Raw genomic sequence first — 26,514 nt, 5'->3', positions numbered from 1 at the left:
TTTTCGTTTTCTTAACCACTTATCCTCACGAGAAGCGCGGGGAGTGCTGGAGCCTATCCCAGCTGTCAATGAGCAAGAGGCGAGGTACACCCTGAACTTGTTGCCAGCCAATCGCAGGACACATGGAGACAAATAGCCGCACTCACAATCACACCTTGGGGCAATTTAAGAGTGTCCAATTAATTTCCATTTTCATTTTGTTAGCCGCTTATCCTCACAAAGGGCGCGGGAAGTGCTGGAGCCTATCCCAGCTGTCAATGGGCAGGAGGCGAGGTACACCCTGAACTTGTTGCCAGCCAATCGCAGGACACATGGAGACAAATAGCCGCACTCACAATCACACCTAGGGGCAATTTAAAGTCTTCAATTAATTTGGAACGTTTTTGGAATGTGGGAGGAAACTGGAGTGCCCGGAGAAAACCCACCCAGACACGGGGAAACTCCATCCAGGAGGGGGGGTCCGGGATTCTTCAACTTTATCTTAGACGTCCTTACATTTTCTACGCCTGTTTGTGACGTCAACAAAAAAAAAAAAAAAAAGAAAGAGCAAAGGGACATTCCAGCTTGAAAGCTGACACAAGTCGGTCAGGCTGTGTGTGGAGAGCCTTGATGTGAATTGGAGACAGTAGCAAATTTTGGATGGATTGTAACGGATAATAAAGTGACAGAAATGCATCAGCGACTATGATATCCTCAAAGGGCACTACAATACTGTCCTAAAATGTACTAGGACATGTCCAAACCATCCAAGTCTGCGCTCTCGAACCTTGTCTCCAAAACATCCAATTTTGGCCGTCCCTCTAAAGAGCTCATTTCTAATCCTATCCAAGCGAGAACCTCAACATCTTCATTTCTGCCACCTCCAGTTCTGCTTCCTGTTGTCTCTTCAGCGCCACCGTCTCTAATCCGTGCATCATGGCCGGCCTCACCGCTGTTTTATAAACTTTGCCCTTCATCCGAGCGGAGACGCTTCTGTCACATAAAACACCAGACACCTTCCACCAACTGCTCCACCCCGCTTGGACCAGTTTCTTCACTTCCTTACCACACTCACCATTGCTCTGTATTGTTGACCCCAAGTATTTGAAGTCATCCACCCTTGCCATCTCTTCTCCCCAGAGCTTCACACTTCCCCCTCTGCCCTCCTCTAATTATTCCTCCGCCTGCTCCCTGCTTCCACTGCAGATCACAATATCATCTTCGAACATCATGGTCCGAGGGGATTCCAGTCTAAACCTCGTCTGTGAGCCTATCCATTACCACCGCAAACTTAAAGGGGCTCAGCGCGGAACCCTGATGCAGTCCCGCCTCCACCTTAAATTCTTCTAACGCTCAAAGTTTATTAAATAACATGACAAAAACAAATGTAATGAAATGCAATACTCACCAGAGATTAAAGATTGCTACAGACCTGTTTTTCAAGGTGAACTTTGCTTGATAGGTTGGCTGACCAACCTATCAGAGAAATGGAAAAATGGTGAAGTCATCGAGGGTCAGTGCTCCTGCCCTGAATTTGAAATCTTACTGATTACAGAAACAGTCGCTTGGCTAATTGGTTGCCCACACATTTTCGAGCTAGTCACAGATAGCTAGTACAAGCATTCATCCATGTTCTTTGCTGCTTATCCTCACAAGGGTCACTGGGAGTGCTGGAGCCTATCCCAGGTGTCAACGGGCAGGAGGCGGGGTACACCCCGAACTGGTTGCCAGCCAATCGCAAAGCACATAGAGACAACCAAGCAGTCGCACTCACAATCTCACCTAGGGGCAATTTAGAGTGTCGAAATAATGTTGCATGTTTTTGGGATGTGGGAGGAAACCGGAGCACGGGGAGAACACGCAAACTCCACACAGGCGGGTCCGGGATTGAACCCGGGATCTCAGACCTGTGAGGTCAACGCTTTCCCAGCTGAGCCACTGTGCCGCCCTAGTATAAACAATTTCATGTATTCCTATAATAATAAATATTATTTTCCACCACATAGAACATAGTAGGAATGTCCACTCGTTTTCTAGACGCTAGTCTACTCTATAAACACATTTTTGTACCTAAAACAATCCAACATACATTGAGTCAAAGCAGTGCAGCCAAAAGAAACGATCCGAAGTGAAGAGAATGGACGACATGGGTGTCATTTCATAAACAAATATTTGAATTCAGTTCGTAAATGTAAGATATATGCATATGATTTTGCATTATCATCTGGAGTAATGTATGCGGATATGTTTAGTCCTTAATATCAACACAACACTGGACACTATTCAGATATTTAGCATCACCGTTTTTAAACAGTTTTGTTTAACAGGTGATGTCAGACCCGTGAAAAAAGTTCTAAGCGTTTAATTCGTGTTTCAAAGTTTCGAGGCGAGTTTTTTTTTTTTTTTTTTTTGGCGTGACGTCTCCCGCCCGACATGGTTGTTTATCACAACGTCACTCCGCCCTCTGATTGGCGGATTCGGACCAATGAGCTTCGAGAGCTCAATAAGACGTCACGTTGTCTGATTTTGTGCGCGAGGCTCCTCATTTGGCGGGTCGAGTTCAAGAAATCAACTCGGTCGCACCACTTTTTCCGTTTGGGGTTCTTCAAACGCTGCCGGGGTGAGAACAATGCTTGACGCGGCCCGTTTTAATAGATATTCAGAATGCTCACTCGCTGCGTGGGTAAGCTCAAGAGGCTTTCGAAGCATCTCGACAAAGTTTGAGGTAAAGGGGGGGGGGAACGTTGGCATGGCGTTCGACGGTGACTACAATGGAACCTTCCACCTGGAGCGAGACGCGGGTTTTTATTTCACTACTCGTACTACATACATACATACATATATCGCTGTAACATTTGTTTAAATTATGTAATCTAACATTTTTCACACGTGTTTGTGAAAATCAGCCTTTGTAATTCTCCTGCTTGCTCCCCCCCCCCTTCATGTTTGAACCCCCCCAACACACGCACATGCAAGCAGCCATTGTTTGTCTCAAACCTGCGAAGACGTCGGTGAACCAGAGAACTATGTTTAGACTTGTTCCAAATTATGTAACACAACAGTTAGGAGTCGTTTCAGGATTCTTTATGATATTATTGTTTGCTGAAGTTTGTTTATGACTGTTTGTGTGTGCCACAAGTGGACTTTTCGAAGGCAACTGTTCGAAAACATTTGGCACCATTCAATTTACCATCCAAAAAAAAAAAAGTTTTGCACCCTAAAATGTACATTTAACATTATTTTCCCTGCTAAAAAATAATATAGAACATTTCTAAATAATTTATAAAGAGCTGTAGAACTTTAGGACCCAAGTCCTATAGAATTTTTCTAGAAATTCGATTGTTCTGTGGAAAAAAAAAATAGAAAATCACAGCCGGGGTTATGTTGCGGTTACATCCATTTAACCTAAAAATAGTGTATAGAAAAATGAGGCGACTGTTTTAAATATATTGCAAACAAAGGTCAAATAAAAATAGCACCAGAAGGTTTCAGAAGCAAACTTTTTAAAATGCATATTTTTTTTTAACTTTGTAGAATACCGCGCTTGGAGTTTTTAGTGGATAATCCGAGAGGCCTGATGCACCTCACTTTGAGAATCCGCTTGAAGATATAATTCGCATGCTTGACCAATGGTCTGTCCAAACGTGAGATTTTTGCTTTGAGTTTGAGCACATTTGCAGAAAGGCGACGGAGCTCCGTGGACCGTTTGGGGTTGGAATAGAAAAATTCAATTACATATATTGATTAATCGTGTTTTTATTCTTTCCACTCGTGATTTCATACAGGCAACCTCTCAGCTGAAATGGACAACATTGCAGGTGAGTGCGAGACTGGTTTGTACTGCGTTTGGAATAATAGTTACTTGACAAATATTAACCAGCAAACTTGACTCATTTCAATGCTTTCTCCTAAAATAAGGAATGCAAAGTGAATTTTATGTGTGTAATTTCCAAAAATCGTTACCCTGAAGTCCCTTTCATCTCTTTGAAGGGATATACTGCAGCTTTGGGTCATTTGTGGATTGGGCATGTTAAAAAAAAAAAAAAAAAAAATTACAATACAAATAGTTTTCTCGTCGTTGGTCTTTGCAAATTTCTCTTGCGTGGGACAAGACAAATAAATTGTTGTGGGACAGCTTAGTAGCGGTGCATCTGAATCATAGCTGAAAGCCGTGTTAACCCCTTAATAGACTGTTTTCGACCACGTGACTACCTGCTGGGCACGCGGCCATGTTGGATGGGTTCACTCATCGCTTTTGCATACAGACTGGAGTTACGCAAATGTTCGTACGACTGTTAAAAGTGACGCATGAGGGCCAAAAAAGACTTTGGAAAGTTAACTTAGCTAATCCTAACCTTGGAGAAAAACAAGTGGAGCAAGAATTTCAAACTGTGGGCGTCTGTAACCAATCCAGACGTCGTCAACTGGCTCTTCTCAACAATCGCTTATACCGTGGACCGACTAAAGAATTACAAAGGTCTGTAGGCCTACAACTACTGGACCTTTCCGACTGGCGATCTTCACCTCTGCCCTCCCTTTAGCTACAGTTGCCATGCCCCACAATCTTCCAAAATGGCGACTGAACATAACAGGTTTGAACTGGGTTCTCTATCGCATATTCCAGATAATATTAGGGTATGTTTTTTTTTTTTTGCCAAATGCGTCAGACTTATCCAAGAGGGTTCTCCAGAGAGGTCTCAACTATTTCACACAGGAATATTTACAGGGAATTAAGATTTTGGACAGCAGTATGCAATGTAAAGTTACAGCGAAACATTGATCGATTTGCAAAAAAAAAAAAAAGTTTGACACATCACAAACTTCATATTGAAATCCAACAGGATGAAATAGTGGAATCGTACTGCGCATGTAATTTAGGGTGAGTACTTTTTACTAGGAAAGATCACGAGTAATAAGCTATATAAGTTATAAGTGAGTGGGTGTATTCATCTGACTTGGCTCGTGATGGAACACAGTGCTCTGTTTTAACCCTTTCTGGACCAAATAAATATTTGCACATAGAAAAATCTGATACTTTCAGAAAATGATACTCTGGACTTAAAATTTTCCATTATATTAAACCTGTTGCAAATTTGCCACCACTGCCCGGAAAGGGTTAAAAGTCCGATGTGATACAAATAGGCGAATAGACTTTTCTCTTGCATGACGTGGCGCATTTACGTGTCACTAACCCGACTCTTCGGCATTAAACTTGACACACTTCGTTCAGCAGGTCAGTGATACGCTAACAAAGTGAAAGTTCTTCTCCTGCAATGTATAAAGCACTGAAAATAATTCAGTCAAACGAGAAGATACTTCTCCCTCACTTACCTTCGAACATACAGCCTTGTGTTTTGTTGATATTGTCCGCATTTAATTGTACGTGCGCTTTTCCGTGAGCCTAAATCAATGGTAGACACATCGTCAACTTTGTTTTTAGGCTTTGGAAAATGAATCAATCGGGCCCCTCGTATCCTAGCAGGATATCTTTCATCAGAATTGCACGTTCCCTACACGCACCTGAGGACCATTTTCTTCGTAACATTAACTTTTCCAAGCGCCCGCTACTGACAACCAGCATTGCTTGTGGGACAACATGGCGGCAGGGGTGTGTTAAGACATTGCAGCTATCTGATTGGCTATTATTTTACGAGTGATTGACGGGTTGGAAAGGTCCATTTTGTTGATTATACAACGAAAGAGGTGTAAATTATAATTTTCATTTTTGAGAGAGAGGTTCAACCGGTACAAGTCTCAAGTGGAGCCTGCACCTTTTATAATAAAACAGAAAATAAAGATTTTGGAGACATTCATTACATTCACACACACGAGTATTATGTAGGCCCTTGGCCCTAAAGCACAGGTTTCAAACTCAAGTCCCGGGGGCCAGATCCGGCCCGCCACATAATTTTGTGGCCCGCAAAGGCAAATCATCTGTATCAACTTCCACGATTTTTGTGATAATCTGTAACAAAATTTTAAATTGTCATATCTTAAGTGAGAAAGTTGAGAACTGCAAGCGTTTTTGTGTTACCAAACATGAATAGTTGAAAAACCATATACTTTATTTGAGTCTAAACTATTTCATAAATTTCATCTGTAAATATGATGGATTCACAGTCATAACGGCATTGTGAGGGAAATCGTGACTACAATGTGGCCCGGGACAAAAATGAGTTTGACACCCCTGCTCTAAAGAATACTTGTACTTTGCAGAATTTAGTTATTGCTAAGTAGGTGGGAAATTCTAAAAGGTATCCAATACTTACCAAGAACAAAATGCTCCGAGCAAACTCTGACATAAGAAAATGACTTTACGATCGGCCATTTTTGTTTGAATACCCGATAACATAGCAGTGCGCCCCCATTCAGTCACCTTTCTGAAATGATTCCTGCTTAGTTATGTTTTGTTTACGCGAATTCACCCAACCAAAATGGCAACCGCGTTCTAAACTGGAAGGCGTGTGACGTCTATCGCGGCCGGTTGGGCAGTTCGATTTAATAGTCGCTCCTCGGCAATATAGAAGCAGGGTGGTCAGTTTCACTGGGCGATCATGAGAGAGGCTTAAATTGAATTCGGCCAGTTTATCAAGTAAAAGCCAAGAAATCTGATTAATAGGAATGAAATATCACAAGGATTCACCCTCGTAATTGAGCTCAACAGTTTAAGTGCTCCACTCCTACGCGTGCCTTTTTTTTTTTTTTTTTTTAATTATTATTATTTTTTTTTCCCCAGACATCCAAGTCAAGGAGCTGAACCAGCGTGCGTCGGGTCACGCGTTTGAGCTCATCCTGCGACCCACCTCTCCTGATGCAAAAGCGCCGTTTCTGCAGTCCCCCGTCCAAAAGAAGGAAACGTCGCTGGAGGAGATTATGAAGAAGCTGGAGGCTGCAGACGAGAGACGCAAGGTATCTTCAGCGTGACTTGTTTGGAGAGCTAACATTTGATTTCTTTATCAACTACGGGGAAAAGAATTATGAATAGGTTTATTTGTCCTAAATTGCAGTTCAGGTTTTACATTGAAAATCAGATAAAACGGGCTCCAACACACCTGGGAGCCTTTATCCTTTATCTTTTTAATTTTAGAGAACAGAACATGCTCCAAAAACTTTTTAGTTGCACAAATTTTGTTACCTTTTTTTTTTAAGATTCTAAAGAGGAAAAAAAACAGCGGTTAAAATCTTTTTATTGCTGGCCTTGGGTGAATTACCATATTCAGTCATATTTTGTCACTAAGCCCAACATAGATCTGTTTGGGGAATAAATAAATATATAAAGTGTAGAAAAAGTCTTTTTCTTCTTCAGGCAGTCTTAATGGCTTAAATCTTTGTTGATTTTCTTGAAAAAAGTGTTTAGTACACAGGTGTAAACTCAAGGCCCAGGGGCCAGATCTGGTCTGCCCCATGATTTTTATGTGGCCGGCAAAGGCAAATTATTTATCAACTTTCATGATTTTTGTTCAAATCTGTTCCAAAATTTTAAATTGTCATATCATAAATGATAATGTTGAGATATTGATGCCGTTTTAATGGCTCAACAAACTGAGTTTCCAGAAAAGTAATTGTGTACTACACAGGTGTCAAACTCAAGGCCCGGGGGGCCAGATCCGGCCTGCCGCATGATTTCATGTGGCTCGTGACGGCAAATCACACGTATTAACTTTCATGATTTTAGTCTGTACCAAAATTTCATATTGTCATATCATAAATGATAACGTTGAGAAATTACAAGCATTTTTGTTACCAAACAACAATATTTGAAAAAAAAAAAAACCCATTACTCTCGATTTCTGATTCCTAAAACGAGTTCATAAATGTAATATGTAAATTTGATGAGTCAAAGATTTTTATGGTTTCACAGTCAGAACGGCCCTCCGAAGGGAACCGTGAGTAAAATGCGGCCCCGCGACAAAAATGAGTTTTGACACCCCTGGCGTAGTAGATGTTCGAGATCTGACGTCAGCGACAAAACTTGCACACGTCAAACATGAACGGATGGCATCATGGGAAATCCAAATGCAAAAATGAAATCCACTGTCTTGCACGTTACTAAAAATCAGTATCTCTTCCCACCCCCTTTAAGAGCCATGAGGCCGAATTGCTGAAAAACCTGGCGGAGAAACGAGAGCATGAGAGGGAAGTGCTCCAAAGAGCCATTGACGAATGCTGCAACTTTAGCAAGAACACACAAGAGAAACTTGCGCAGAAAATGCTGGCTGCAGAAGAGAGACACAAGGTAAGCTCAGAAACATGAATTGACGGAGACAAACACACATGGATCATCTTCTTTTCCGTTCGATTTGTCCCGTTAGGGGTCGCCACAGCGTGTCATCTTTTTCCATCTAAGCCTGTCTTGTGCATCTTCCTCCCTAACACCCACAGTCCTCATGTCCTCCCTCACAACATCCATCAACCTTCTCTTTGGTCTTCCTCTCACTCTTTTGCCTGGCACCGGCATCCCTCGGCCCCCTCTTACCGATATACTCACTCTTTCGCCTCTGGACACATCCAAACCATCCAAGTCTGCTCTCCCGAGCTTAGTCTCCAAAACATCCAACTTTGGCTATTCCCTCTAAAGATTTCGTTTCTAATCCTATCCGACCTGCTCACTCCCGAGCGAGAACCTCAACATCTTCAGTTCTGCTTCCTGTTGTTTCGTCAGCGCCACTGTCTCTAATTTGTACATCATGGCCGGCCTCAGCACTGTTTTATAAACTTTGCCCTTCATCCTAGCGGAGACTCTTCTGTCAAAAAAACACACCAGAGACCTTCCGCCAGCTGTTCCAACCTGCTTGGACCAGTTTCTTCACTTCCTTCCAACACTCACAATTGCTCTGGATTGTTGACCCCCAAGTATTTGAAGTCGTCCACCCTCGCTATGTCTTCACTCTTCCCCCCCGCCACCCCTCTCATTCACGCACATATATTCTGTTTTACTTCGGCTCATCTTCATTCCTCTCCTTTCCAATGCATGCCTCCATCTTTCTAATATTTCCTCCGCTTTCACTGCATATCACAATATCATCTGCAAACATCATGGTGCAAGGGGATTCCAGTCTAACCTCATCTGTCAGCCTATCCATTACTACCGCAAACAGAATGGGGCTCGGAGCGGATCCTTGATGCAGTCCCACCTCCACCTTAAATTTTTCTGACACACCCACTGAACATCTCTCCGCTGTTCTGCTGCCCTCATAGATGACCTGATAAGTTTAAAGTATTTTTTTCCCCTTCCTGACAGATCCACCAAGCTGAAGTGCTGAAAAGTCTGAACGAGAAACGAGAGCACGAGCAGGAAGTCCTCCGGAGAGTCATTGACGAAGGCTCCAACTTCAGCAAGTCCACTCAGGAGAAGCTCACTCAGAAGCTGCTGGCCGCGGAAGAGCGATACAAGGTAAGCACAGAAAAGGAAAAACCTCATCACCGAGGTGAAACGCTAACTTTCCGTCTCCGACAGAGCCACGAGGCCGAAGTGCTGAAGCAGTTGGCCGAGAAACGAGAGCACGAGCGAGAAGTGCTCCAGAGGGTCATGGATGAATGTTGCAACTTCATGAGGACCACTCAGGAGAAGCTGAATCAGAAGATGGAGGCAAAGAAAGACAACCGCGAAGCGCGATTGGCTGCCCTCGATAAGAAACTCAAGGATAAGGTGATTTCCGTTTTTTTAAAGTTGGCAACAAACAGAGTTGCAAAAAAAAAGCAACTTTGTAATCCGTTTCTTTTCAAACAGGATAAGAAGATTGAGGAGCTGAAGAAGACAAGGGCCTGAAGATGGAAAGAGAAACGACCTATTCCTACAGCTCGAAGCCAATGGTTGCTTTACGTTTACTGTGCTAGTTCCAGCATAAGCTTTAGTGCCTTTCTCACAAATATTCCTGTTGGCAGCTGATAACACTGTAGTGTTAGTGTTTGTGGTGGTGGTGGTGGTGGTAACTGTTTTTCTATATTTGCCCGTTCCAGTTGTTATACTGGTCCGAAAATATTCAGCACTTCTGACACGTTTGTTCATAGTTGCAGGTACTGTTCTTTTCCTTCTTTGCCTTTATTGACCCTGTTTGTATTCGTTCACTACGACAAGTAAACTTGACGTGGATAATATTGTGGCTCGTATATTTGAGCTGCTGGCTATTTTTCAGGTTGACTGGCTCGATCGATTTGGTTAAAGGTCCGGGTTTACCTCCTCCTTTACTCATTCACTGCCTACCTTCCAAGTTAAGCTCGATATTTTACTTCCAGCGGCATGGTGGGGCAGTTGGAAAGCGTTGGCCTCACAGTTCTGAGGACCCAGGTTCAATACCGGCCCTGCCTGTGTGGAGTTTGCATGTTCTCCTTGTGCCTGCATTGGTTTCGTCCGGTTTCTTCCCACATTACAAAAACATCCGTCTTTCCCGCTTATCCTCACGAGGGTCGCAGGGAGTGTTGGAGCCTATCCCAGATGTCAACGGGGAGGAGGCAAGGGACACACTGAACTGGTTGCTAGCCAATCGCAGGGCACAAAGAGACAAACAGTCGCACTCACAATCACACCTAGGGACAATTTAGATTGTCCAATTAATGTTGCATATTTTTGGGATGTGTGAGGAAACCGGTGTGCCTGGAGAACACCCACGCAGGCACGGGGAGAACATGCAAACTCCACACAGGTGGGTCTGGGATTGAACCAGGGACCTCAGGACTGTGAGGCCAACGCTTTACTAGCTGAGGCACCATGCCGCCCAATTTAAGATGTAAAATGTAAACTTTTAATCAAAATAGTTTCCCCCTCAGTGTCGCCATTGTCATCGCTTGATCAAAAATATGCAACGTTAATTGGACACTAAATTGTCCCTAGGTGTGATTGTGAGTGTGGCTGTTTGTGATTGGCTGGCAACCCTGCCTGATGACAGCTAGGATAGACTCCAGCACTCCTGGGGCCCTTGTGAGGATAAGCGGCAAAAGAAAATATATGAATGGATTTTACTCCTAAAGCTGGCAGTGGCAGAAAAATGTTGAATGAAGTTTCGTTTTTTTTTTTTAAGTCATTTTCAGTGTTTTTTTTTTTTTTTTTTTTTAAACCATGATTATACATTCACCTATGGCAAAGATATATTACATAATAAAATCAGCTTTTTTATTTAATGAAGGAGAAAACTAGTACAGACTAAGAGTGATTGGAGCTCAAAAGATTACATTTTACTACTGAAATAGTGTTGTAAACATTTGAAATTGATGATGTCGCCGTTAGTACGTTACAAAGAAGAAGAAAAAAAAATGTCCGTTGGTTTAAATACGAGATATCATACAAAAATGATAACCGAATTAGCGCTCCTTTTTGTAAAACGTTATCTGGGTTCTATTTTCAAGTGTGGCTACAATACAATGTGTCCACAACTCCCCGGTATCAGCCAAATTGTGTATTCTCTCACTGTAGGTATTGAGCGTTATATCATGCAAGTAGACGCATTTGCGGACCCCCTCCAACCGATGCATTTCTAATGGGCAACTATCTTGGGGGTTTTGTTATTTCAGGTCCCACCCAACACCCCCAGGGTACCAAAACATGCTCAGTGTGTTCGTATCCAGTTCCTGAACAAACATTGACACAATCGTTTTCCTCCGTTGAGATCTGACTTTAGTAGTTCAATTTTTCACATCTTTATGGATTGTCGGACGTCCGCGGCACGTTAACTTTGCCCTTCGTGTAACCTGGAAGGGAGAAATCAGAAATGGTTCTTGTGACTTTTGAATCTGATCACCTTGTCCAGCGTGGCCAAGCCCCGCGTTTGCCAAATACTCGTCGACAAATCTGACACTGAAATGGAAATACGGTCGAGCCGTTACAGATTACCCTGACAAGCGCTTGCACGTTGGAGGTGTGCAGACTTGTCATCCGATTGTCTCGGGGCAACTGTAACTTGTCAAATTATGACTCAGAGTTTAAAAATAAGAACCCGGCTACTTAAGGCGCAGCACAGTATGAATCAATATTTCCGTAACGTTCCTTTCGTATTTTCTAATTCCACCCCAAAATTCCGTTCAACATCATATTTATTGTATGAAGTAAATGTTATGGTTTTCAAAATGCATATTGGTCATGTGCTCACTTATTTTATTTTTTTTAATATATGAATCAAGCAAGCGATCCATATCAAAGAAAATGTGTGACCTTCCTGAATTTTAGTATGTATATAGCTCATGCTCATAGCTATTGACCTGGGACAGGCTCCAGCACTCCCGCAACCCTCGTGACGACAAGCAAAATGTATCCATTTTCTTAGCTGCTTATCCTCACGAGGGTCGCGGGGATATCGTCGCACATAGTGCTATAATTTAGCACACATGGCCAGGCCGGCTCCACTTCGAAGGCCTCATTTTAGGCTGTGACCCTCACCGAAGCGTCGGCAGCTTCCCCTCCACTCGCCATGTCGCATACAACTCCTAACGCGTGCGTTATTTTCCCGGCGACGTCAACTTTTCTCCCTGAATACTTAGAAATCCACACTGTCAAGAGAAAGAGAGTTTTCCCCTGATTTGAGCGATGACACGTTGCAGATCTCTGACGGGGGCAAACAATGCAGATGTTGTGACTGAGCGCCGAGCGAAAGAATGACAGATTCATTTGATAACAAATCGCGATTTTGTTTTTGTCACGAAGAGAGCAAACTGGCTCTGTGTGCTTGTTTCATTCCCACCTTGTTTGGCACAGAACATTACAATCCCCGGCTTTTAGTTTTTGCAATTATTTTCAATAACTCCAACTTTATGGCACGTCACATTGACGCCTCATTTGAAAAACTTTGCATATATTTATATTTCGGCCCTCATCCATTTTCTTTGCCGCTTATCCTCACAAGGGTTGCGGGGAGTGCTGGAGCCTATCCCAGCTGTCAACGGGCAGGAGGCGGGGTACACCCTGAACCGGTCGCCAGCCAATCGCAGGGCACATGGAGACAAACAGCAGCACTCCCAATCACACCTAGGGGCAATTTAGAGTGTCCAATTAATGATGCATGTTTTTGGGATGCGGGAGGAAACTGGAGTGCCCGGAGAAAACCCCAGAGAACATGCAAACTCTACACAGGTGGGCCCGGGATTGAACCCTGGGTCCTCAGAACTGTGAGGCTAACGTTTTACCAATTGATCCACTGTTTCACCCAATTTAAAATGTACCATCCATCGATTTTCTTCACCGCTTATCCTCACGAGGGTCACGGGGCGTGCTGGAGCCTATCCCCAGCTGTCAACAGGCAGGGGGCACGGTACACCCTGAACCGGTCGCCAGCCAATCGCAGGGCACATCGAGACAAACAGCCGCAGTGAAAATAACACCTAGGGGCAATTTAGAGTGTCCAATGTTTTTGGGATGTGGGAGGAAACCGGAGTGCCTGGAGGAAACCCACGCGGCCACGGGGAGAACATACAAAGTCCACACAGGCAGGGCTGGGATCCTCAGAACTGTGAGGCACCGTGCCGCCCAATTAAAAATGTAAAATGTACTTTTAATCAAAAATATGTTTCCCCCTCAGTGTCGCCATTGTCATTCTTTGATCAGTAATCATTAACCAATTGACTTCTAACAAAAAAAAACCTTGATATCTTTCGATTTATTGATCAAAATTATGTATAATAATCCCTCATCTATGATGTTTTTTTTTAACATTTAAAGAAATGGGGGGGGGGGGGCAAATCTTCTTAATCCTCTAAAGCCGAGGATCCCCTGGTACAACATGCCAAGTGAGGGACTTTTCGCATTACGCTTGATGACTTCTCATCTGATGGAAATTTGCCATCGAGGCGCTCCAAATCATTTCGAGTCAAGGCAAACGTCTCTGTGGTGTGGGGCGGGTTCGCGAGGCAGACAACAGCTCTCATTGGATGAAATGAAGCCCGTCGCCAAAAAGGGGCCGAAGCGTGTCTTCTGATTGGCCGTGCAGGCCGTCCGTCAGAAGACCTTGACATCCCCCTCGGAGTCTGCGCCCTACCGCCAAGCGAGCGAGCGAGCGAGCCAGCGCGGTGTCCCAGCCTCCATCCGTCTAACTCGTCGCACAATGTTTTTAATAATTCACAAGGCTGCTCGTCGTTCGTCGCGTGCAAATTCCAAGACTTTCGACTGATCCCACCATCTACAGGTATGCGAGTCATCGTGGGTTCGGTTTTACGGGTTCGGGAGGTACGATTAAAGGGAGGTTTCCGCCTTGAAGGCACGTGAAAGGTTAGCTAAGTAATTCCACGACAAACGCCCACATTGCCTTATGTGATGGAGTAAAACCTCCCAGCTGGTATTAAATATAGATTTTTATTTTATTTTTTTAAAAAGGATGTATTTGGAATCTATACAAGCTTGTATCAGGTGCACGATTCGGCGGAGGGAAGGCGAATAAGTGCAACAGGCCCGCCGCGTCGTACAGCGCAACGCTGGCGTTTGCGTTATTGGTGACTATTATCATGCGTTTTTTTTCCCTCCCCCTTTTCCATAAATCATGTACATGCACGTAGACGACCCATGCCGGGGTGGGGGGGGGGGGGAGAAGGGTGTGGACGTCGGATGCTTTGTTACGTAATCATCTCCCCTTTCACAACTGTACTCGCTTCCTTCACAAAGATACAGGAAATTCCCAAGACGCTGTGTCTTGCTAATTGCAATAATAATAATAATAATGCTAATTGCTGTTAGCATTTTATCTGAAGAGATCCATTTCACTAGCTGTAAACATAAAAAAATATACAAGAATGGAGTGTAAACTAAAGAAATTCAGAGGTGTTTTGATATAATTGCTGAAAAAGGTGAAAAGACTGAGGGAACAAAGTACTCTAGTACTCAATATACTCTGCGTTAGCATTAAAGTATTTTTCACCATTTCTGTGTTTCTGATTTTTTTTTTATGGGTTATCAAAAGCGGCAGCCCAGTGACATAGTTGGAATGAGTTCCATCTCTCATGCTATAAAAGAACTTGAGGAAAAATAGCTGAAAAAAAATTTAAAAATACTTTTTCTGTGTTTTATTAAAAGTCCGGCTGTAAATGGCTAAAATGCAGGTAAGCTAGGTAGGCTACATTCACACTGCAGGTTAGTTGCAATTTTTATTTTTCTCTTCCTAATCAGGCCTCTTTCATATTTGGATTTAAAAAAAAAAAAAACAGTGGTGAAAATAAAATTCTGTAGACCTGATAAACATATCCTCGTGAGGATAGTGTAGGGGTGTCAGACTCATTTTTGTCGGGGGCCGCATTTTACCTACGGTTCCCCTCGGAGGGCCGTTGTGACCGTGAAACCATAAAAATCTTTAATTGACTCATCAAATTTACCTGTGAAATTTATGAACTCGTTTTGGAATCAGAAATGAAGAGTAATGGGTTTTTCAACTGTTGTTGTTTGGTAACACAAAAATGCTTGTAATATCTCAATGTTATCATTTACGATATGTCAATTTGAAATTTTGGTGCAGACTTTAACAAAAATCATGAAATTTGATACATATGATTTGCCTTTGCGTGCCACATAAAATCATGGGGCGGGCCAAATCTGGCCCCCGGGCTTTGAGTTTGACACCTGTGGAATAGTGGCTCTAAAAATTAGCGATGTCCTGCTTCAACCTGTTCACTTGCGGTGCGATGCTGATATTACATACATAATTTACTTATTTTGCAGTATGACGAGTTAGATAAGGCTTGATTGAGATATGTAACTCAGAAAAATAATTACCGCAGGTATGATAAATACAATAGTAGGTATGAAAATAAAACATATTTTATTGTTAACCAATTGGTTACAGAACAATTGCAGTGCACGCCTTGACCTCTGAGGGGCAGTGTGGTGCAAGCAATGCAATCCACACTTGCAATCACAAAGAGAGTAGAAGTCACGATCGCATATTGTTATTATAACGCGTTTTCACAGAGTTGGAAGAATATATGTCACAGAGTACTGTTATATTCCCTGTATGTATGCGTTTCCATGGCGTCTATGTCATTATTTTTAGAGATATGTGTTGCAAATTTTCTTAGCTCATTTCCATTCATTCACTGGGTGTTAACTTTGAGCTACCAATTTTTGTTAGCAAAAATGAAGAAACTATGTTATGTATTTGAAGACCCAATAAATGTGCCGTATTTTCCACACTACAGGGCGCACCTAAAAGCCTTTAATTTCCTCGAAAGCCGACGGTGCGCCTTATAATCAGGTGCGCCTTATATATGGATCAATCTTGAGCCTCTAGCGCAGCCCATCTAATGGTTGCATAACGTAATCCCAGCCTCTAGTGTAGCGTCCATTCTATGTGCCTTATAATGTGGTGCGCCTTATATATGAAAAACAAAGTTTTAAAATAGGGCATTCATTGAAGGTGCGCCTTATAATGCAGTGCGCCTTATACTGCGGAAAAATACGGTAATTCTTTTATGTCTGTTTAGCTTTGACCTAGAACTGGAGTGCCAATAAAGCACTTAATGCAAGCAACACTCGTACTCCTTGCTACTATGTTAGCATCTTAGCGAACTGTTCTTGAGTTCATGTGGGCTCTGCATTCCGTCCGAGCACCGCTGGAAAGAAGTTCTAGTATGGACTGCTTGTACAAGCGTGGTTCAAATCTTGATTTTTAGATTTAGTCTGATCCATCCATCCATCCATCCATCCAACCATCCATTTTCTTTGCCGCTTATCCTCACGAGGGTTGTGGGGAGTACTGGAGCCTATCCCTAGTAAACACAGTGGCTCTTGTGTTTTGTGCGTGTGCACAAAGTGCCATTGTGTTTTGTGCGAACGTGCAACACGGTGTCGTGTTCTGTGCGGTTCCTCCACACAATTTTGTATTTTGAGCGCATGTGTGTTCAATTCACGGACACATTGGCAGTAGAAGTCGTATTTGAAGGCCTGCATAAAAAAAAATGGATTTAACAAAAAAATACAAATTGGGCATCACGCTCTGCATGCAGTGCGAATGTAGCCATATACAGTTGAAGACAGAAACGTCCATATACTGTGGAAAAAAATATTTTGATTTTTTTTTTTTTTTTGAAGATAGAGATAAGAAGATGAAATTATCTCCCTCATTATTGTGGTGTTAAGCAAAATTAAATAACTTTGGCAATCCTGACTGACCGGAAACAGGAGAGGTTTAATTTGATTTAACTTCAGACAGTGAGACAAGAAAATGTAATGTTTTTTTTGTTTTTTTTTTTTATGTAAAGTTCTGTCTGAAACTAATTAGGAGGAGGAAAAAAAATGGCGTTCTGAGTGACTGACACAAGGTTGATTCTCAAGTGGGTTAGTGTCTCGTGGCTCACATTTGTATTCCGACTCTGGTGACTCAAACGTTGGAATGTCAACGCTTAAAAAAATTTGTTAAACAAAGTAACAACTTTCCAGTTGGTTGAGTGATGCATCATTTTAGCGCACTTGAATTTTTTTTAATCAGTAAAGTTTGTGACAGTTATTAACATTGTTTTGCGGTGTGTCACATTTACAAAACTTGCGTTCTTTCCGAGCACTGATTTTAAAGATTCATACATTTTTATCACTGGGTGAAAATTCCCATGTTGCAGTGTGTAGTTAAACGGAGGTACAATACACGATTCAAGAGTAAGTCATTTAGAACCGCACCTAACCAACGGCAAAGAAACCATTGCCACCTTGGAAGAGGCGCTGGTGTAATATGAATTTGGTGCCAGTGCCTGTGGTGAATTCCATAATTTAACCAACATGTAAGTCTGGAACAGTTCCATCAATCAAGCAATTAACCTTTTTTTTTTTTTTTTTTTACTATTTTGGGACGCCGTACTTACAGAATATTTGTTTAAAGGAGACGTACTATGGAATGAATTCACAGTGCAGGTGCCCCGAACTTCTTTGTAAATATCTCATGTTTCAATGTGGGCACATGCGGCTTATAGACAGGTGCGCCTTATGTATGTACAAAATGTTTTTTTCTTTAAAAATATACTGGGTAAGGCTTTTAATCAGGTGTGGCTTATAGTCCATAAGTTATGGTAGAAGATGATAACGTAACTGTATACGGTAAATTTTGATATCCCAATTCTCAAAATTCAAAATAACCTTCTCACAAACACATTTTCTGAAGAAGGGTGGGCAAGCACTTTAGTTATCCAACTGTTTGTATAAAAGCAAAAAATACATTTTCACATGATACCTTTAAGGTATTGTACGGAGCCCCTAAAGGGACATTGGAAAAAAAAAACCTAAGTGGTTTCTCATTGTAATGAGAAAGTTTCTCATTGTAATGAGTAACTAGTCCATTGCATGTGTGCATGTATAAAAGACCCTTAATCCTTATTCAGGAAGCTACCGCTAGCAGGTAAATAAGCTACAACAACCTGAACGCAGGAAGCTACCGCTAGCTGGAAAATAAGCTACGACCCACAGGTAGCCGTTTTTCCACACTCTCATTGTAATGAGTAAGTTACTCATTACAATGAGAAAACCAGTTAGTTTTTTTCCCCAATGTTCTTTTAGTGGCTCCGTAGTATTGTGAATCAGTTAAACGTTTTGTTAATTGAATACCTTTCTAATAATGTCAATCAAAACTGAACATTACATTTTATTTAGGGATGCACTGATCCCTCTATCAGTGCTGATATTGTACAGCTGCACTTGGACTTGGGACTACCAGCCGGACATATCACATCCAGGCAGGTGAGGTAGTGGCCATGCCAGCTGTGTGGAGACATTTTGGGGAAAATAACAGAGGTTGGACTCAGCGTCTAAATCAGCGGTTCCCAAAGTGGGGTCCACGGACCCCCAGGGGGGTGAAAAACGTCTTTCCGGGGGGTCCGTGATGTAAAAACGAAATCGTCCGGAAGCTAATCGTGATGTGAGAATTGCCCTTTCCGGTGTTGAACCACGTTTTGATTTATTGTGCAAAAATAAAAAGCAAGAGCACGTGAGCCACTAAAATTGAGTATTTCTTTGTACCAGAATGACATTGCCGTGTCCAGCACTGCATCATTGGCAAAAGTTGAGGTTGGGGGTCCGGGAGCTTATTGAACGACGAACTGGGGTTCCGGGCCCAGGTTGACTTTGGGAACCACTGGCATGGACTGTAATGACTGACTTGTGAATCAAATCGCTTGTGAGTCGTTACTCCCTGTACTGTATTCTGAAATATAGACAGGTCATTGTCCTACAAATGAATCTGATCTCCGATCCCATACTTGTGTCCTGGCAGAATTTGACCCAACACCAGAAAGAAGGTAGCTGATTCCTTACTTTAACTAGGATCCCTTGCTCTCGGCGTACATGACCAGTTTTGCACGGTCCCTGTGCCGTAAAATGCGTAAATCCACGCTGACGCGGAACATGAGCTGCTAATTAGCTGCGAGCAAATCATTTGCCACGATGTGATGAACGGCTTTTTGTCCAACTTTCTCCCCTTCATTCTGCCACATGAATTAACATCCACGCAGCTCTTCGGGCGCAGCCAACGGACGCCTTGTTCCGCCAAGATCATCATGGCCGTTAAGTTTTTAACCACAATCGCCAGTGAACTCGAAACGACCCAGACAGAAACAAAATGTGATTTTTCTGTTTGATCATTTTGCCCTCTGAGGGAAACCATATCTTTGATGTGGCGCTCGATGAACGAGTTTGACACCCCGTTAACCGCTGTGCTCTTCCTCCCCCCTCGCCCCTCGCCCCTCGCCCCTCGCCCCGCTTGTAGTTTGCCATGGCGACGGTAGTAATGGAGCAGATCGGCCGCCTGTTCATCAACGCTCAGCAGCTGCGTCAAATCCCCCAGCTCCTGGAGTCGGCCTTCCCCACGCTGCCTTGCACCGTCAAGGTGTCCGACGTTCCTTGGGTGTTCCAAGAGCGCCACATCCTCAGCGGCTACAGGCAGCCGGACCACAGCTGGCGGTACTACTTCCTGACCCTCTTCCAACGGCACAACGAGACCATTAACGTGTGGACCCATCTGCTGGCCGCCCTCATCATCTTGGTGAAGTGGCAGGAGATCTCGCAGACGGTGGATTTCTTGCGAGACCCTCACGCTCAGCCCCTCTTCATCATCCTCCTCGCCGCCTTCACCTACCTCTCCTTCAGTGCCCTCGCTCATCTCCTGTCTGCCAAATCGGAGCTCTCTCACTACACCTTCTACTTCCTCGACTACGTGGGGGTGGCCGTGTACCAGTACGGGAGCGCCCTGACGCACTATTACTACGCCATCGAGGAGTCTTGGCACACCAGAGTGCAAGGGTTCTTTTTACCCGCCGCCGCTTTCCTGGCCTGGCTCACGTGCTTTGGCTGCTGCTACGGCAAATACGCCAGTCCCACCCTGCCAAAGCTGACGCACAAGCTTTTCCAAGTGGTGCCCTCGGCCTTGGCCTACTTTCTGGACATCAGTCCCGTGGCGCACCGCATCTACGCGTGCTACCGCGAAGGCTGCTCCGACCTGGTCGTGGTGTACCACCTGTACCAAGTGCTCTTCTTCCTCATCGGCGCCTACTTCTTTTCCTGGCCCCACCCGGAGCGGTGGTTCCCGGGGAAGTGCGACTTCATCGGGCAGGGCCACCAGATCTTCCACGTGTTCGTCATGGTCAGCACGCTGGTGCAGATCGAAGCGCTGCGGGTCGACTTCACCGAGCGGCGGCCGCTCTACGAGCGACTCCACGGCGATCTGGCGCACGACGCCGTCGCGCTCTTCATCTTCACCACCTGCTGCAGTGCCCTCACTGCTTTTTACGTGCGCAAGCGCGTGCAGGCGTCGCTCCATGAAAAACACACTTAAATAATGCAATGTTGCCGACGCATATTGCTCTGCAGCGACCAGTGATATTAATTTCATCTTTTTTCTTTTTTTTTTTAAACAGAGACTTCTTTCTTGTCATCTGCCAAACTAGTTTGAAGTGAGTAAGTATTTGTCAGCATTGGGTTTGTCGAATCCCACACATCACGTTCACTTTTTGTGCGCTTGGTACACATTTTGATACATCTCACCATGCGCTTATGATATCCTCCCCCATTAGAGATTTAATATTATTCAAGAAATACATTAAATGCACCTGATAGTTTTGATTAGGAAGTTTCAAGGCCCCAAAAATGTATCATAAACAAAACTGAGGAAGGATAACACCGGTTGACCCTTGGCCTTAACTTTTATTTATTTTTTTTAACTTTTTCCATCCGCTAATGCACATTTTCTTTACCTGTACAGAAAACTGATTTATCATAATGTTTATTGCAAACAAACAATGAATTGAACCCAGCGTATTTAATTTAATACTTTTAAGTTTATTAACATTTTTCTTTGCCTATTCCCGTCTTATTTTGATGTGGGCCCTTGAATTATGCTTCTTTTCATGTTTTCTGTTACACACAGCCCAGACAAAGGGAAGCATACACTTGAGGAAAGTTGAAAATTTGTATTAAAAATGTCGCAGCTCTTAAATGCTACATTTAGGTGACAATATTTGAGTCGTGAGCTTACTAACGTCTTTTTGTTACAACAATATTGTTACTTACACTCAATGGGGTTGAAGTTCAGCTTTGGACTTTTGACACCCCCGTCTGTAAATTTCTGACTTTGTTTTTGTATGATGAAATTGTACGTGCCTCCTCAGCATGTTTATGTAACGCGGACGTTGCGGCGTGACCGCTTTCCCGGCACGGTAAGCATCGAAATATTTCTCCTGAAAATCTGCCATTCATCACTTCGCTGCCCACCTAATAGCACTCAGATGATGAATGCATATTTTTCCGAAGGACTTCAGTGCTTTTCTATTTTGCCGCGCGCATTCAAACGTTTCAATCTCTCCGTGCTGACCAGATGACAGCGCGATCGTTATTAATACATTTTTTTCGTCGTCTCGATGCACCGTTGCTCCGAAGCGTCCATTAATTTTGGCTCTTGCCGCAGATGACACTGATGATGTTTTAGCTTTCAAAAAATGTTCAACGTAATCTCCCAAGAATGAGTTTCATTCATCACAGCACTCTGTACTTGGTGTTTATTGAATGTGTGTTTTTTTTTTTTTTTTTTCTCAAACGCTGGCACTGATGGAAAAATAATTTCAGCGAGAACTTAACTGATGTCTTGACAGAAACACACGGTAACTTAAACTGAGAATCTGTTGACTTGTGGTGCACTTCTGAATCAACACTGTACATACTGTGGTTAACCACGTTGGCTATGTTTACATGCATGTTTTGTTTTCTTTTCTACTGTTATTGTGGGTTCACTGTTGTTTGCGTTGAGGTTTTGACACACGGGGGCTCTATTTTCGAGACCGGCGTAAATCTGCACGGAGGTGATTTAGTCATTTGTTGGTCATTTTGTCGAACACAAGCTGACTTGTGCAAGAGAGAGATGTCAGCGGCGATGCGGGTGTGATCGCAACTGATTTCAGTTATGCCCTATCAAAGCGGATGCTCTCATTCCCTTTAAATATGGGATGATGACAGTCTTGCGTGGGAAGGAGGATGATGCGTAATCGTCACGTGTGTGGCAGCATACAGAACGAGTTAAAAACAGAACGGGCTGACGATCACTACTAGTAATCGAAATAGGTCAGCGGAACGTGTATCTTTCCCTACACTTGATGGTTTGGTGTACCCCCCTCCTCTTGGAGCTTGCAAATCCATCAGAGTGTGTTCCTGGTTAAACTCACTGAAATCACGAGACCAACGGTGCACCATCTGCGCCGGAGACACTTAGACCAGTGGTCGGGAACCTTTTAGGCTGAGAGAGCCACAAACGCCAAAATGTAATTTCAAAAGAGCCATGCAATATTTTAAAAACTAAATACAGATGTATTTGAGCATTTATGTCCAAACAACACTTTTAGAGTACAATAAGTCTCTGAATTCTTTTAAGTAACAGTTATCATGTTGCTAACCATTCATTCATCTATTATCTACCGCTTTTCCGGGTCGGGTCGCGGGGGAAGTAGCTTCAGCAGGGATACCCAGACTTCCCTTTCCCCAGCCACTTCTTCCAGCTCTTTCGGAGGGATCCTCAGGCGTTCCCAAGCCAGCCGAGAGACATAGTCTCTCCAGCGTGTCCTGGGTCGTCCTCGGGGTCCCTTTCCGGTGGGACATGCTCGGAACACCTCACCAGGGAGGCGTCCGGGAGGCATCCGGATCAGATGCCCCAGCCACCTCATCTGGCTCCTCTCAATGCGGAGGAGCAGCGGCTCGACACTGAGCCCCTCCCGGATGACCGAGCTTCTCACCCGATCTCTCAGGGAGAGCCCGGACACCCTGCGGAGGAAACTCATTTCGGTCGCTTGTATGCGGGATCTTGTTCTTTCGGTCACGACCGACAGCTCATGCCCATAGGTGAGGCTAGGAACGTAGATCGACTGGTAAATTGAGAGCTTTGCCTTTGGACTTAGCTCCCTCTTAACCACAGTGGACCGATACAAAGTCTGCATCACTGCAGACGCTGCACCGATCGATCTCCCGCTCCATTCTTCCCTCACCCGTGAACAGGACCCCAAGATACTTGAACTCGCCCACTTGGGGCAGGAGCTCGTCCCCAACCTGGGGCGGGCACGCCAGCTTTTTCCGACTGAGGATTTCCGATTTGGAGGTGCTGATTCTCATCCCAGCCACTTGACACTGCTGCGAATCACTCCAGTGAGAAGCCAACAGAACCACATCATCTGCAAAGAGCAGAGATGCGATGCTGAGGCCACCAAACCGGACACCCTCTACGCCTCGGCTGGGCCTACAAATTCTGTCCATAAAAGTTATGAACAAAATATGTGACAAAGGGCAGCCTTGGCGGAGTCCAACTTTCACCGGAAACTAGTCCGACTTATTGCCGGCAATGTTGCAATCTTGCTAACCATTGATGACAAACGCACTTCTTACCATGAATGTGACTTTTGGTTTTGCTGATGGCTTTATAGTCAATCATACGTCGTTAGATTAAGCTTCACGCTGGGGTTGAGACTTCCATCCGTTAATCGTAGACGTAATTCGATTTGCCATCATGAAGGTGAACAGTTCTCGGCAACAATAGCATGTCTTTTATTCGTTTGATCATCTTGTCTTTATGCGAAAAGTTGTCTCCATTGGCAACATCAGGCACGAATACTTTGGTGTACTCCTCCAACTGTGAATGGCGGTTCAAGTCTTGCCGAAAACTGTAGAACGCCCCATCTTTTTTTTCTTTGAGCGATCGTTTGCACAATTAGTTGTCACTATCTACTCTGCCTTGGACCCTTCTGCTCCTGCGCACATCGACTGCTACGGTGAACTACGGCAACCCCACTGGGACAAACTGTCTCTGCTCATTTGCGTTGCCTACGTGACAGAAATGACATTGTACAGGATGTAGTGATGAGGACTTTGCGAGCCATGTGCAACATCAAATGAGCCAGACATGGCTGGCGAGCCATAGGTTTCCGACCCCTGCCTTAGACGTTGGTCTCGTCAGGTGTACGTTTTTAAGAGTGACTATCTGGAACTGGATTTTCTCATCACCCGGTGTACCTGAAAGGACACACCCTAGTTTGGTCGGACCCTCCAACTTGTTGCAGACCCGTCCGCCGAATTGGCAAACGTGTAGCGAGCCTCGCGCCTGCACGCAAATAGACGCACGGCAGTTTTTGCACTTTGGCGCAAATGCGTCGTCTGTGAAAATAGAGCCCCGAGAGTACTGTGGGAGGGTTCAGAAAAGAAAAACACAAGAACTAGAAACCAGAGATTTCGTCTTTTGGTCCATCTAAATCATACATGGGAGTGTTTTATATGTTTGAATCAATTATTTATAAAAGTTACGATATTCTATCCACAAATGACCAAACTTAAAAATGAAACAGGTCTTTCTTTTTTGTACGTGTTTTGAGTATTGAGCAGGTTTGTGAGCAGTATTTTTTTTTTTTTTAATTTTAATTTTATTTTTTTGTTGCAGTTGACACATTGTCACCTATTATCTAAATTGCATGTTGTGAAAATAACTGGAATGTGGGCAGCAGTGTGTAAAAGTGAATATGTGAACAAAAGCCTCTTAACGATGCCACCCAGGTTTGCCTTCATTATAGAAAGCAGGCTGAGAGGGACCAGAATGTCTTCTGCCTCTTGATCGACTGTACTAATGTTTCAAAGAAGTAAAGTGTTGGATTACTTTAAATCTGCTCAGTCTTGTTTAATTTCATCCTCAGCACCCTTCTGCCAAATATACTCGCTCTCTCGCCTCTGGACACGTCCAAACCATCCAAGTCTGCGCTCTCTCACCTTGTCTCCAAAACATCCGACTTTGGCTGTCCCTCTAATGAGCTCATTTCTAATCCTATCCAACCTGCTCACTCCCGAGCGAGAACCTAAAAATCTTCATTTCTGCCACCTCCAGGTCTGCTTCTTGTTGTTTTTGTCAGTGCCACCGTCTGTAGTCCGTCCATCGTGGCCGGCCCCACCGCTGTTTTATAAACTTTGCCCTTCATCCTAGCGGAGACTCTTCTGTCACATAGAACACCAGACACCTTCCGCCAAGTGTTCCAGCCCCGCTTGGACCTGTTTCTTCACTTCCTTACCACACTCTCCATTGCTCTGGATTGTTGACCCCAAGTATTTGAAGTCGTCCACCCTCGCTATCTCTTCCTCCTCCGCCCCTCTCATTCCTGCACATATATTCAGTTTTACTTCGGCTCATCTTCATTCCTCTCCTTTCCAGGGCGTGCCTCCATCTTTCTAATTGTTCCTCCGCCTGCTCCCTGCTTTCACTGCAGATCACAATATCATCTCCGAACATCATGGTACAAGCGGATTCCAGTCTACCTTCATCTATCAGTCTCTCCATTACTACCGGAAACAGGAAGGGGCTCAGAGCGGATCCCTGATGCAGTCCCACCTCCACCTTAAATTCATCTGTTACACCTAAGGCACACCTCACCATTGTTCTGCTGCCCTCATCCATGTCCTGTACTATTACTATATACACATTTCTCCGCCACACCAGACTTACGGATGCAGTACCACAGTTGCTCTCTTGGTACTCTGTCATAGGCTTTCTCTAGATCGACAAAGACACAACGTTGCTCCTTCTGACCTTCTCTGTACTTTTCCATGAGCATCCTCAAGGCAAATAATGCATCTGTGGTACTTCAAATTTTCCTGGTATCGGAACCCTGGGGTGACACCTGTTCTGACAACAAAACAAGATGCAATACTAAAAATAAATAGATAAAAAAAAATTGATAATAATAATGAAAACACAAAAGCAATAAGTGGTGGGCACCAATGAACAAAATTAAGATAAACTTGATTTAATATTATGTAGCAACGTCTTTTGATGTTATGGCCTTTTTTTTTTTCAGTTTTCCTGTCTTGTTGTTGCCTCAAGATGAACGTTAACGTCTCCATTTTAAAGAGATCTTAAACCACTTTCATCCAATCGTCAACCGTTGGAGTAGTCCTTATCAACCATTTCCTTGTAATAGCTTTTTTTTTTTCTCGCTTGCTAGTGACAAAATACTGCATATATATATATATATATTCATTTTCTGGATGCTTGATAGTGTCAGTTATTAAATCTCAAGCATAAGTTTCAACTTTGAAAGGAATCCTGACTTTCATAATTATCTCCGTTTTCTTTGTCTTCC

The 26,514-nt window shown here is 43.7% G+C and overlaps 2 protein-coding genes across 3 annotated transcripts; both read left to right on the top strand.

Moving 5' to 3' along the window:
• The first annotated feature begins 2,448 nt into the window (after positions 1-2,448).
• On the top strand, positions 2,449-10,077 carry stmn1b (stathmin 1b). The gene is made up of 7 exons (XM_061819256.1): positions 2,449-2,599; positions 3,765-3,797; positions 6,716-6,888; positions 8,063-8,215; positions 9,221-9,373; positions 9,437-9,628; positions 9,710-10,077. Exons 2-7 carry the CDS (start codon positions 3,782-3,784, stop codon positions 9,746-9,748), a joined length of 726 nt encoding a protein of 241 aa, XP_061675240.1. The 5' UTR covers positions 2,449-2,599; positions 3,765-3,781; the 3' UTR covers positions 9,749-10,077.
• Positions 10,078-13,899: 3,822 nt separating this feature from the next.
• paqr7b (progestin and adipoQ receptor family member VII, b) lies at positions 13,900-25,046 on the top strand. Of its 2 annotated transcripts, XM_061819255.1 has the most exons (3): positions 13,900-14,087; positions 18,521-18,607; positions 19,632-25,046. In XM_061819255.1, the coding sequence occupies exon 3, from the start codon at positions 19,638-19,640 to the stop codon at positions 20,694-20,696; it is 1,059 nt and encodes a 352-aa protein (XP_061675239.1). In that variant the 5' UTR covers positions 13,900-14,087; positions 18,521-18,607; positions 19,632-19,637; the 3' UTR covers positions 20,697-25,046. The 2 variants fall into 2 exon arrangements, with proteins under 2 accessions (XP_061675239.1, XP_061675238.1); XM_061819254.1 differs by lacking the exon at positions 18,521-18,607 and having other exon boundaries at positions 13,903-14,087.
• Positions 25,047-26,514: the final 1,468 nt, after the last annotated feature.

The sequence above is a fragment of the Syngnathoides biaculeatus genome, chromosome 5 (genome assembly GCF_019802595.1).
Source record: "Syngnathoides biaculeatus isolate LvHL_M chromosome 5, ASM1980259v1, whole genome shotgun sequence".
NCBI classification, from domain to species: Eukaryota; Metazoa; Chordata; class Actinopteri; order Syngnathiformes; family Syngnathidae; genus Syngnathoides; species Syngnathoides biaculeatus.
The sequence above is the reverse complement of the archived record's forward strand: the minus strand, read 5'-3'. Positions and strand labels throughout refer to the sequence as shown.

Bases quoted from the DNA above. Each gene is read 5' to 3' on its own strand.
- stmn1b (XM_061819256.1), top strand. The intron at 8,216-9,220 runs GTAAGCTCAGAA...CCTTCCTGACAG, and splicing joins CTGCAGAAGAGAGACACAAG to ATCCACCAAGCTGAAGTGCT. The intron at 9,374-9,436 runs GTAAGCACAGAA...CGTCTCCGACAG, and splicing joins CCGCGGAAGAGCGATACAAG to AGCCACGAGGCCGAAGTGCT.
- paqr7b (XM_061819255.1), top strand. From the start codon at position 19,638: ATGGCGACGGTAGTAATGGAGCAGATCGGCCGCCTGTTCATCAACGCT.